Below are 13,493 nucleotides of genomic sequence, written 5' to 3' on the forward strand. Positions count from 1 at the left end.
GGGAATCGGGAGGGTTTGAGCGGCGCACCCGGGCAGTGGCGGAAGTGACGCCATGAGGGCGGAAGTTCCCCCCGCCCCGGCGCTCCCGCTCGCTCGGTCACTGGGGCTGCGCTGAGCCGTTCATGGTGAGGGAGGCTCGGGGTTGGGGGGGCCCTGGGGTGCGGGGGGGCCGTGTGAGGGGTGGTGGTGGGGTGCGGGGGGGCCGTGTGAGGGGGGGGTGGTGGTGGTGGTGGGGTGCGGGGGCCGGTCAGCCGCGGGCGGAGTTGGCGGGTGGGGGCCCTTCTCCGGGGCGGGCGGGGGGATTGAGTCTGAGGGGGGGGAGTGAGGTAGGATTTGGGGATCCGGCCCTCAGGGTGGGGGTGTGCGGGGAGTGGGGGCCGCGTAGTTTCAGGCCCCGGGGGTGAGGGCGCTGCTTGCGGGGGGGTAGTCCGGCCCCCTCACCGAGGTTGGGTTGCCGGGAGCAGGTACAGCGGTTCTTGGGTGGCATCCGGCTCCCAAAAGTTGAGGTACCCACGGCCTGGTTTTTGTGTGTGGGGAGGGTTGGGTCCTCCCAGGCTGGCTCGTTTGAGGGGGCTCTGTGCCCTGTGGGTGGCAGGGTGCTGGGCTCTGGGACCCCAGGCACCGATCCTGCCCGAGCACTGGGGATGTTTAGCCCCAGAGTGTGGGGCTGAGGCTGGTGAGAGATTTGGAAAAAAACAGAAAACAGGGAGCCCAGGGCAGGCTCCGTGGCAGAGGCAGCGGTTCCTCGCGGCCGCCTCTGCCCGTTCTGCTTTCTCACCTTGGGAAACGCAATGTGGACACGTAACCGTGGCTCGGAGGAGATTTGCGGTCTGATAGTTCAGCTTTTCATGACAGCAGAGCCAAAACCATTCAGTACAGCAGTCAGCCAGCGTGCTCTGGGAATTGTAGGACCTGGGTCTGCCTGAGATGGCGGGGTGTTAATCATCCCTCCTGTCAGGTCATGAGGCAAAACAGTTAACCACGGAGATGCAGCTTGATTAAGGATTTATCGTTAGCGGCTCTCTGAGCACTTACGGTGCTAAGCTAACGTGTTCCTGTTACAGTGTGTGACCCTGTTAGCTGACTGGAGTCCACTTTGTCTGGGGACTGCGGGCAGAGGTAGCGGGGTATGTTTTGGTGTGCTGAGAAACGTGGGAGGGCAAGGAAGGGAGTGGGAAGCTTGTGTGTGCTCTCCATAGGGCCACATGTGCCATAAGGAACAGAAAGCCTCAAGAAAATCTGTAGATAGGCTGCTTTTTAACACACCGGAATCCTTTGCTCAAGTTCTGTGTATTGGGAATTGCCCAATTGCATACCAGAGTGCTGATGAAGAAAGAGCTTAAGCTTTAGAAGCTGTGAAGGAAATGAGTGCAGTTTTTGTGGGGAAACACTGGCTTTCACAGTGTGAAATGCTGCTCAGCTTTCATGTCATTTTTCACTGCCTGAGCTGCTGTACATTCTTTGGTTTATGTCACTGTCAGAAGACAAATTTAAACGTCTAAAACATTTGAGAACTTTACGAAGAGGCAGAGGGGAGCAGAGGCTGATAATGCCCAGCATATCTCTGACTGCTTCTGCGTAAAATAACCGATGGTAGCAGGAAGTTTGGTGTCATGGGGTGGAACTGTGGGTCTGACTGGGAATACTTTGCTCACAGGAAGAGATGTCGGGAGAAAGTGTGGTGAGCTCAGCAGTGCCGGCGGCTGCAACGCGCACGACCTCCTTCAAAGGGACGAGTCCGAGCTCCAAGTATGTCAAGCTGAACATTGGCGGTGCTCTCTACTACACCACCATGCAGACCCTGACCAAGCAGGACACCATGCTCAAGGCCATGTTCAGTGGCCGAATGGAAGTCCTCACGGACAGCGAAGGTAAGGGGCTGCTCCCCGCATCCCTCGCACCACCTTCCTTCCTCTTCAGTGACAATAAGTCAGGAGGGGTTGAAGAAAAATATTAGAGAACAGAGAGGAATATCTACTCATAGGCCCAGATGTTTCTACATTTTATTAGTGTGAAAACTTGTAGCTTACACGACTGAGAAAGGATGTGGAACAAAAGGCGTGTGTGATTTGAATAGTTGTCTGAACAACAGAAGGATAGTAAGAAGTCCTGAGGCTCCTGTCAGGCCCGGATAGCAGCACAGGATATCTTTTTCTTTTGAAATACTAACACTAAAGCTCTTTAAACATATGGAAAATGGTGGGGATAGTGATTAAGAAACTGTGAGTCAGGACTCATGTATTTTCTTTGAAGATCAGAAGGTAATTCGCTCCTCTTGCTTCATTCCCTCAAATATAAAATTTCCTTTGAACATTGCAGGGGTTTGTGAGCTAAAAGCTGATTTTTTGACATGAAACTTTTGTTGTGAGAGTATTGATTGCTGGCTTTGCTAAAACACAACCAGTTGCATGCTTTTTAGAAAATTTGCTATAGTATTACTGACAGTAAAAGGAGAGAGCTAGCAAATGGGTGTCTCCATGTTAAATGTGTTTGGAAGTAAAGAATGGGCAGTATGACAAATTACAGTCTTCTAAGAGAGCAGTGCTCAAACACTTCATCCCCTTGCCAGATACGTTGATTTTACCTTCTGTTGAGATTCTTTAAAACATTTATGTTTAAATTAATAATATAGCTAAAATGTGTTAGTGATAACTGCACCTGGTAGCACAGTTTTATATCAGCATTCTCACACTGTAGGAGCGTCACAGAGTTTAACTGGAAGGACAGCTTTCTATTTATGCGCTGACATTTTGCCCATAACTATGTTTATGGACTTGGACACCTTGTCTTAACAATTGCTGCTGCATTTCTGAGCCTGAAGGTTCAAAACACCTTTCTTGTGACTAGATAATTACTTGAAATTTTTGTTGGAACTTGCTGAAAGCATAGAAAGTGTAGTATGTGGTTAGACGAATTGGACTGAGTTTTGAGAGCTTTAGAGTAGTCTGTATTTAGAGGTCATGTGGAACAAATGGGGGATTTAGTAGGGCTCTTGTGATAAGTTTTCCTGAGATAGGATTAAGTGGATTTGGAGGAAAAAATGATAAAAACCACAACCTAATTATCTGAATATTCCTGTTTTAGCTAGATGCCCTTATATATAAGTTGGGGGGAAAAAAAGCTGCCTTACCTCAGAAAAAAGTTTTTTGAGGTGTTATTCCACGCCTCTTGCAAGTGTCAGCTGCTGCAAAGCAGTAATGTTGGCGCTGTGGTTTGTGGGCTCCGTACTGAAGGGTCGCTGGGGTCTGTGCAGATTGCATAAAAGATCCATCCTGTGGGTCAGATTGAAAAAACCCAAACCTGTTAAATGGGAATTGGCACCCTTACTGGGAAGACTGGAGAGGTGTTCTAGAGAAAAGGTTGTGAACCAGCTCATTGAAGACCTCTCCCCTTGCTGTTAAACTTCAGGCAACTCCAGTAGTATCCTCCCATCCCTCCCTCCTGTGTTTCACAAAATTTGATAATTCGAGACTTCCCAAGTCCTTCAGTTTGGCAATGGGTCAGAAATCCCAAATTAATTTTGGAAGCCCACCCTGGCGTGGTGTGAGTGCTTCCTCTGGTGTCCTGGGCAGGTACCACAGGAGGGCTGGCACGTCGTGTTCCCAAGGCTCGAAGTCCCAGGAAGCGCAGCTACTTTTTGCTGGAGAGCAGCTGGCAAACTACTGCTAATAAGAGGGTAACTGGAGTTTAATCTGCAAAAACATCATGCTTGAGACATAGAATCGCAAGTTTATTTTGCTGTGAATCCCACCATGTCTGGGTGGGATTGTTCCATTTAGCCACTATGTGTTTTAATAGGAATTTGATACTTCCTGTAGGTTGTAACTGAGACACTCCCATTGCAGTAGTTCTTGCTTTATCTCCCCTTCCCTGGCGTGGTGCTGGAAACTGGGACAATAGCATCATAGCTGTTAAAGGAAACTGTCTTTATCTGAAATTTTTTCAAAATACTGCTAATTGGTCACACCCAAAATCTGGCACAAAACAAAGCGTTTCTTAGGAGAAGCAGCCAGACTTGTGGAAAACTGGAAGGAGTAAAGTTTTTAAACAGTCTGTGGAATGTGTCACGCGGGGTCCTCCTCTTTGTTTAGATGCATTCTTCTCACCCCAGCACCATCTCCCCAGCTCTTTCTCAAAGCTTAACAATTACAACATGCTGCTAGTTGGGCCGTAGCAGAAAAGACTGGAGTTCTCTGGCAGTGGGTGGCCGCTGATTATTTTCGCCTTAGAAATTGTTCGTGAACTGTAGCAAATCAGCATATTTTGAAAAATTTATTTTTATGGTAATGAGCAGATAGAAGGATGTGAGTTTTCCAGGTGCATCCATCTGTTTCCAATTTTCTTTTCTGCAGTGTGATTTTTTTTTTTTTTTTTTTTTTTTCCCCCCTCACTCCCCACTGCTGTTAACCAGTTGATTGAGATGCATGTTTTTGTTCAGCTGCTAGTGAGACTGTTGAGCATCAGGCAGTCTTTGGTGTCAGGCTACTATTTCATCTGTCAAGGCTTGGTCAGAAAATGTAGTCTGGTTTAGTTTGAGTGTTTGGATAAAGTCTAATGCATGTGCATACAGTTCATGGATTATGTATTCCTACCTCAGTAAATGGATCACAGGACATTTTTGTAACATTGCAATTAAAAAATAGCTTTAAAAGGCTATAGCTGAAACCCACTTCTTAGGCTCTGCAGAGCCATGATGGAGTGGCAGCAGGGTCATTTTCCTGTGAGTCATCTTGCTTTGGCTGCGCACTTGGCTGTTTGGTTAAAACAGAAGGTTTTTTGAAAGCTGTTTTAGCAGTCACTCGTATTTTGCAATGCTGCTTGAAATATTTTCTCATCCCCCCTCCACATGAAAATGAGTAATTCTGATTTGGTTTTGCCATCTGTAAACATCGAGTTGCAGCAGATTTTTACAGCCTACGGAGAGAATCACAGCAGAGATGATAACAAAGAGGTTTGGGGATTGCAATTCTGCTCTCAGCCTGCCCTTTCCCTCCCTACATGTTGGTGTACTCTAGTAAACTGTCAACAGCTGCATTTGTGGAATATAGATGTCCTTGTTTATTGCCATGTCTTGTCCTCCCTCGACTCTTTAAAATGGGAGAGTTTGCTTTGCATACTTCTGCATTGACAAATGGGCTTTTTTTCTGCTCTGGTTGGATAGGTATATTGTATTCATTAGCTTGGATCAGCCTTTTGTTATTTGATTTCTCTGGCTCTAGTTCTGCCTGCAGCTTTCTGGTTTGTTATTACAGTCTGTAAAATTACAATTGCGAGCACACATTGTGCTTTATGTAGACAGCAGGGTAACGAGGGAGATGGAAAGCCTGTAGTAAACTGCTGGAGAGTGTCTCAGTTCTCCGCAGAACAGCATGAAAGGGCTGTGCTCACTTTCCAAATTGAACCAAATGTTCAGACTTTACTAGTAATTCCATTCATGCAGAACATACAGGGTCTGCTTTAACCTACTTTCCTTATTTGTCCAAAATATGACTCCTTCCCCACAAGCGTTTCCTCGCTGCATTCCTGAGCTGCAGCCCGTAAGAGTGGCCATCTGTTCGTTTATGGAAACTCGAGCCTCAACATTGCCTGACATTTCTCAGGGTCCAACCTGATTCGGGCAGCAAGAGGGGAAGCGCAGATGCTTGGACCACCAGCTGACTGGAAAGCATCGTGGTTGTAGCTCCGTTTTCTTTTCTTCACACCCTTGTCAGTGCGTAGCTGTGCTGGGGAGGTCCGGGGCAGGGGCTGTACCTTACATTCTGCTTACGCACGCCGTCACGTCTTTCAGCAGTTTAAGACGTGCTAATAACCGCTTTGTTCTACCCAGTTAATGCAATTTGGGAATACAGAGACTGAAACAGTGTTTGCCATGGCGCTGCCAAGCCTGTGCTGCCTTTCCCTTGCTGACCTTTTCGCAAATCTGCTGGATCGCCGTGGGTCCCCGCGTTGCGTTCGGGGGCAGCGACCTTTACATGGTCATGTCGGGCTGGCGCTTGTAAGCTGTTTGTAGGAAACAGCCACACATATATGGAACAGGGCCCTAAGACAGAAAGCAAGGAAATAATAATGTGTCAGGGCTTCGGGAGTAGAGGGAGAACAGAGCTGCTTGGTTTGAGAATGAGAAGTATTCATTCCTCTGTTTCAGTTAATCATTTGTCAATAACTGGAGAGCTGTGAGAAACAAGTGAGCTTCCTACCTTACTCCCACATACTCTGCACTTGAAACACAGAAGGAGATGGTAAATTCCCCGTGCTCTCTGCTCCTCTGCTTGCCAGTTTAAGCAAGGAGCTGGAGTTAGTCTCTCTTTGGCAGGAACCTGGTTGGTAGAGCAGTCCCAGGCCAGTGTCAGGGCCTTTTGCCACATTTACCTCTGCTCCTCCTATACTGTGGGCTTCTTCTGTCCCTAGGCTGGATCCTGATCGACCGCTGTGGGAAACATTTTGGGACAATACTGAACTACCTGCGCGACGGGGCTGTGCCGCTCCCCGAGAGCCGCAGGGAGATAGAAGAGTTGTTGGCTGAAGCGAAGTACTACCTGGTCCAGGGGCTGGTGGACGAGTGCCAAGCTGCCTTGCAGGTAGGTTGCAGAGCTAAGGAGGAGTTAGGTTCCTCTGGCTGGGGTCAAGAAGAGGAGGCTGCTCTGGGTTGAAAGCAGCATCTGGGCAGAGCAAGATTTTCTGCTGGTTTCTTCTTAATGCCTTTTTTGAGGGCTGGGATCCAATTGAAATACTTCATGTCATTGATCTGCTGGAGCCTGGTCACATCCAGAAAAAACGCGCCGAGTTGTTCTCAACGTTTAGTGCTGCCCAGCTACTGTGAGGGATAAACAGCTGCCCAGTTTTCCTCTGCTGACACCTGGGAGTGTGCAAGGAGCAGAAGCCTGGCTCCTCTGCTGCATCCTCCACTGCTGCCAGGGTCTTACACGGTGAAATGATCTGTCATCAGCGTGAGCTCTGTGACAAAAGTTAAATTTTCCAGCATTGACCAGGATGGGGTAGGTCCTTTGGCTGGAGCAGAGCAGCTTCCTGGAGCCACAGGCTGCTGCGAGTCCTGTTTTGTTCTTTGTTTTCCTTCGAGGTGTTCATCTTAGGTTTGAAACCGCTGTTACTGGTGTCCTCTTTGAGTGAAGCCGTAATCCAGAACATTGAGTCCTTGTGTTTGCAGAATGGTAGAGAGCAGAAATGAACATCTCGAGGAACGCAGCCTGGCAGCTGGAGTGCCAGCCCGGTTCAGAGCATGGCACAGAAGCGGCCGCTCGGTGCGGCGTGGGAACAGATTGCACACTGAGCTGTTCTGCACAGACTGTGCCGGACCTGCCCGGAGAATCTGAGTGTGCCCTAAGGCCCATTTACATTCAGCTGCTCTTTGATTCTTGTTTCAGCAGAACAAAGATGCATATGAACCATTCTGCAAGGTACCAGTCATCACGTCTTCCAAAGAAGAGCAAAAACTTATCGCCACTTCTAACAAGGTAAGAGAGGCCAGGCTGTGGGATGGCTTGGGAGGGTGCTGGCCTGCGGCCCCGTGCTTGCATGGGACCCTGGCCAAGCATTCTGTAGAAAATAGGCTTTAGTTTTCAGCAGTGGGCTTACACTAAAATACATGCGCTTCAACTGTTGAGCTGCAGAGCACTGAAAATCTACAGCAGACTAAATGTTTCTTCTGAATTGAAAGTTGAATGTTGCTCAGGCTGGGCTTGGCCATGCATTTCTCCACTTAAGGTATTAAAACAGAGGGTGTAGGCAGTAGCAGGCTGATCGAGCAGATCCTCAGGGCTATTAGATCTTCCGTGTATTTATCCGCTCCGGTTATTAATGACAGACACTTTCTTTAGCTAACGTGACTCAATGGCTCCTGTTCCTGGAAGCCTGCTCGCTGTGTCAGGTAGAGGGGAGGATGCTGGTCACAATGCTTAGCCTTGGCAAAAAGGCAGAGAGCGGGTGAGAATAGAGGATGGTCGAGTCACAGAAGGGGTCAGGAGGGATTGCAGCCCCGTTGCCAACCTGTGCATGACAGTTTTGCAGCAACGACAACAAAATCTCGCTGGGCTCGGGCCTGATGGTGTCATGTCATATCGCAGCTTCTCTGCTGCAGGGTCTTGGACTGAGCTCAGATCCCAGCTCTTCCTGTAACGGCTCTGTGGTTTGTTTTTTACAGCCAGCAGTGAAGTTGCTATATAACAGAAGCAACAACAAATATTCCTACACCAGGTAAGTGGCTTCAGCTGGACTTCTTTGAAGGTTTTCATAGACTAACGTCCATGATAAGCATTTGCTTTTTCATCACTCAGAACCAATGACAGATTGGTGCTGGCATGCACTCAATTTTTTCCCAATTAATTTCAAACTCGAGTCCAAAGGGAGTCTGCTGTCATCAGTGGCAGCCTGAGCGTGTGCTATTTCTGTGCCAGAGGAGTTCCTCTAACACGGAGGTGCAGCTGGCAAAGGCTCCTGGCCAGCTGCTGGCCTGCATTCCCCATGGGCTACAGCACAGTGGTGGAATACAGGAAGCCTCCATGGCGCAGCGTTCCCACTAAGTGGGAAAATCATCAACTCTGAGACCTTCTCCCCCTTTCCTTATGTCTGTATATGTTTCATGGCGTAACACTGTTTCCATCCAGCTGGTGCTGAGCTTGAGCTTAGGAATGGTTTTGTAGAATTTTGTAGGCAGATGAAATGGCCTCGGAGAGTGTTATTGGTGGTACCGCTGATACTGTCTTGCTGCTGCTTCAGCAGTAGGTTTTCCTGCTTGTACTAGTGAGCCGGGTTATCCCGCGCAGTCCCCGGCACCCACTCCCATGGTAGAGGCAGAGTAAGTCAAAGTGAAGTGGGGGTACGGGCCGGTAAACCCTCGCTGCCCGACCCCCCTCTTCTGATCTGTGTGCTCCCTTAATTACTCCAACATGACAGCTGCCTGCCTTCGTCTCTCACAGCAACTCTGACGACAACATGCTGAAGAACATCGAGCTGTTCGATAAGCTGTCCTTGAGGTTTAACGGGAGAGTGCTCTTTATAAAAGATGTGATTGGAGATGAGATCTGCTGCTGGTCTTTTTACGGGCAGGGGCGGAAGATTGCTGAAGTCTGTTGCACTTCCATTGTTTATGCTACTGAGAAAAAACAGACAAAGGTACGAGTAAACCCCTGAATGCTTCCAGCAACTGGCATCCTGACATCTGTTCCCGTTTTGAACACTCCTTTCACTGTTTAGCATCTCTATAGAATAATCAATGCCATTCAGAGGGGGGAGCAGCACAGGGCAGCTCATCCTGGGGGTTCGTCAGGGCTGGGACGGCTTGGCTGTGGCACTTCACACAGGGCAATTGTGATATTCCATAATGCAAGTCCAGTCCAGTTCTTTATCTTTAGACAAACTTGCGCATTTAACCAAGTTTGGTTTATGTCCCTGCGTAAAGACAGATCCTGGTGAGCAGTGGCGCGCCCTCCCCGTGGCTTCTCACCTTTCCCAGGAGAAATCTGAGTCTGCTCTGTGGGCAGGCCAGTTCTGAAAAAAACCCTGGTTGCTGGGTCTTAAAAGCTGAAAGCAAATAATAGGAGAGAAACGATTGTGCGAGGAAGGATTCCTGTAGCTAGAGCGCAAATCAGATGTTTTAAAAGCAGAAAGGTGTCAGGAATTAAAAATGAGGTAACCCGGTGACTGGTGATAGGTGAGAGTGACCTTCTCTTCCCTGGGGGGCAGGTGGAGTTCCCAGAAGCCCGCATTTACGAGGAGACACTGAACATTCTGCTGTACGAGTCCCAGGACGGGAGGGGACCCGACAACGCGCTCTTGGAAGCCACGGGAGGGGCGGCTGGCCGCTCCCATCACTTGGATGAAGACGAGGAGCGAGAGCGCATCGAACGCGTGCGAAGAATTCACATTAAACGTCCGGACGACAGGGCCCATCTGCACCAGTGAGCTGAGCGACAGACTGCGCGGCGTGGCCTGCACGGTGCTGCCCTTCGCCCGCTCGGTATCTGCGGCGGAGCACCAGGCGGTTTAACTTCTGCTCAGCAAAGTCTGTAAATTACGTTTTGTAACAAACTAGATTATTTGGGGTATTTAAATGCAGTAGTTCTAGGACAAGAATAAATAAGGTTACTGGGCATGCGATAGATACTGTAAGGACCTATTGAGCATCAGGAGGAATGCCCTGAATTTTTAGCACTCTTCGCTATTTTGTGGCTAGAGAGGAAGAGGGCTGGCTTCCTTTGGCTTTAGTGATTTTTCTGCACTTTAAAAACAAAACCAGACAAAAGGTCAGTCAGCCAGACCTCTTCCCTCCGGGCACCCCCTGACCCTGTCCCCCCCTGGGTGTTCAGGCGGGGGAGAGGTGCAGTGATCCAAACACCGGAGCCGCTGTGGAGCTCCCTTTCTCCCAGGCCTGCAGGCGGTGGGGTTGGTAGCTCAGAAGTGCCTCGGCACGACTCTCAGAAGGAGAAATGACACGTGTTGGCTCAATTCCTGTAGTGCCGGGGGGCAGAGGGAGCCCCCGGGAGCAGGGGGAGCTGCTTGGGCTCGGCTGGCTGTGGCTCCCTGCAGCTCCTCCAGGGGTTCTGTGGAGCTGCTGCAGCCCTGAACGGTGGAGACCCCCTCTCTGAGCTTTACTCGTGCAGTTTGAGGGTGGATGATGTTAAAATTCTTCCAAAAGGAGGATCCAGGAGCAAATTGTACGTGATTACTTTTCCTTAGGGTGGTGGTGCTGCCGCTTAGAACTTCCGCCCGGCGCCGGGTCTCAGCTGGGGAGTTTGTTTCCGCAGACAGCAGGGCAGTAAGCTGCGTGTTCTCTACTACAGGTAAAGCACTACTCATCGCAGGCTCAAACGCTCCCTGCCAGCCCGAGTTCAGTTCTGTAACTGATACTGGAGCATCGTCTTGCTTTGAGCGAGGGCAGCGCGAGTACCCTGGGGAGGAGGAGTAGACAGGGGCCCAGAGGCCGTTAGTCCTCATTCGACTTTATCCTGAGCATATCCCAAGCCTTTTCAGAAACGGCAGCTGTGTGTGAAAGGGCAGAGCTAAAATGTTGTGTAGAGAAGACCTCCGTAGTCTAGTTTTCTAAGCGTCCTTTTCTATTATGAATGAATATTTTATCTACCTCCTCGTCTCTTGTTGCCTATTGTGGAGTCAAGTAACAATTACAGTGGAAGATCGTGTGTTATGCAGTAGGACCAGGTGCTAAAGGGTAATGAGCAGAGCCACCGCTGTAAGGGTTAATGTAACAAATCCTGACAGGGAGAGAAACCTGATGTAGGAAGTCTTAAACTTGCGCTTGGCAGACACCGGAGTACTTTGACCTATTCTAGAGTTTTTTTGACCCTTCATCTGGAATATCTAGCGCTGGCCTTGATGGCCGGACCGCTCGGACGGAGCAGCAGCTCCATGTGCCTGTTCCTCAGCGAGATGGGCATTTGCTTTTGCCCAGCTTCCTGCTGCAAGGATTCCTACTCCTGGCTCAGGGCTGTTAATGTTAACAGTTTAAAACCAAAGGTGTTGCCAGCATCACCAGCTGCGTTACTCTGCTTTCTATTTCATACAGTAGTTACACCCCAAACTATGTCTAGCTTGTCTGCAGAGGCTAAAATACAGCATTAAGCATTTGCTCAGTGGTACAATTTTGGATCATCAAGTAAAGATTTTAAAGTTAGGCTGAGGTCATCTTTCTAGTAACCAAAGCCTTTTCTAACTTCCAGACAGCTGCTCTCTGTGGCAGATGGGGTTGTTGTACCTGTCTCCTCTACTCTTTCTTCTTCAGCTACCGATTTATAAGCAAGAGCTCAACAGTAAATAGTTATCCTGTAGTTCAGCAGCTTCAGCTACGTCCTGACAGTTACGGGCTTCTAGTTTAAGCAGTGCTTACACCTGTTTGCAACACGCTTAGGGGTTGTAGAAGTCCACAGTGCAGATTGCTGTTGTGAAGGAGGCCGTGCCTCTCCCTTCTTCCCGTCCGTCCGTGATAAGCTGGGGAGTGTGGGAGGCAAGGCCTCTGCCATGCGCTGTTTCTCCCGCCCTGTGTACTTTGACACTTACGGGGCTGTTTGAGCACCCGGAACAGAGCTACTGCCCTTGAAGGGGTCTGGACTCGGCGCTGGGTGAAGCCCTTCGGTCCAGCCTCAGCAGCGCTCAGCTGCCCTCTGTCCCCACACAGCACCGGGGAGACTCCCGCAACCCCCCCCGGCTGCTCCCACAAAATCCAGTCCCAGCCTGGGGGTGGGGGTGGGCAGGAGCAGGCTCAGCTCCGGGAGGTGACACGCGGTGACAGCAGTGCGACGCAGCAGGCCCAGCTCAGCGGTGTGATTAACCTCTCTGTAAATAGATTCTTAACCGGCTTCAGAATTTCCTCGTTCAGGTTTTTGCAAACTCAAGTCCTTGAAAAACAGCAAATGGTTATTTTTAATCTTTGTACAGCGGTTTCTATAGCTCTTGGTTTAGTAAGGCACTCCAGGAGAGTTTGAGCAAGTTTCAGTTTTGTTACTCTGCCCTTAGGCCTTCCTGACATCCCTCTGTGTGCTGTAGGTGTGTTATAGAGATGTACTGCTGTTGTGTTAGAATGACCTTTACCTGCTGGCTCCTTGTCCTGGCTCTGTGGTGAGACGCTCTGTTAATGCCCTTGCACCAATGTCCTCAAGCTCTTGAGCCTTTTTACAGTAACTGGTTTTGCCTCTCCAGCTCCCAGGTGAAGGCCGGGTCTGGTGCAGCTCCTGAGGTTTTCTAGTACTGCTGCCTCTTACCAGGGAGCACAGACCTGGCTGCCTCAATTCTCCAGCACCCCACAACCACCACTAACAGTGACAGGACTGCAGCTGGGGCTGACTCCAATCTTGTAGAAGTGATTTGGCCCATCAGCAGACTGCAGCAAAGCTGGACTAAAACCTGGAGCTTGTAACCCAGCTCAGGCTGCGGGGTAGAGGCAGGAGTGACCCCAGGCTCCCTGCCAGGGCCTTTACTCCCCCTCTCTCCAAGCGGCTGCTCCTGGATTTCCAGAGGGCAGGTTGGGGCCCCCCCAGGCTCTGCTGCTGCTGGCCAGCCCCTGGTGAGAGCCCTGGGGAAGGCTCCAAGCTCCTGCCTCACCTCAGAGCAAAGGTGAGGCAGAACCTTTCAGGCTTAAGGGAGTTGTTCCATTTCCTGGACAGGAACAGGAAATTTATCTGTTCTGTACAATCATTCCCTCCCACTTTGTACTTATGCACAAAAAAAGCTTAAGCTGGATTTCAGTGTATGGTTGATGTTTGCAATATGTACTTTTTTTTTTTTTTTTAAATATAACACAATAAATTAGATATTTCATATTTACATGAGTTACTTTATTACTTGTTTGAAGCGTGCTGTCCTCATGGTCTACGGAGCTGGAAGGAACTTCCAGGAAGAAATACTGGGCATCATCCCCCCCAGCCCACGGGCTCTCAGGCTGCAGCAGACCCCAGGATTTAAAGGCAGCAAGTGAAGGCAGGCTCTAGTTTCAGCCTAGCCTGAGCAAGCTGGAGCTACCCCTGTTT

General features: G+C 49.6%; 1 protein-coding gene across 2 annotated transcripts; it reads left to right on the forward strand.

Moving 5' to 3' along the window:
* Positions 1–44: 44 nt before the first annotated feature.
* Positions 45–13,284, forward strand: KCTD10 (potassium channel tetramerization domain containing 10). Of its 2 annotated transcripts, none has more exons than XM_042805471.1 (7): positions 45–125; positions 1,658–1,871; positions 6,409–6,578; positions 7,383–7,472; positions 8,159–8,211; positions 8,934–9,129; positions 9,700–13,284. In XM_042805471.1, the coding sequence occupies exons 1-7, from the start codon at positions 123–125 to the stop codon at positions 9,916–9,918; spliced, it is 945 nt and encodes a 314-aa protein (XP_042661405.1). In that variant the 5' UTR covers positions 45–122; the 3' UTR covers positions 9,919–13,284. The 2 variants fall into 2 exon arrangements, with proteins under 2 accessions (XP_042661405.1, XP_042661407.1); XM_042805473.1 differs by having other exon boundaries at positions 7,386–7,472.
* Positions 13,285–13,493: the final 209 nt, after the last annotated feature.

Source organism: Tyto alba, unplaced genomic scaffold (genome assembly GCF_018691265.1).
Source record: "Tyto alba isolate M040663 unplaced genomic scaffold, T.alba_DEE_v4.0 Super-Scaffold_44, whole genome shotgun sequence".
Taxonomy (NCBI): Eukaryota; Metazoa; Chordata; class Aves; order Strigiformes; family Tytonidae; genus Tyto; species Tyto alba.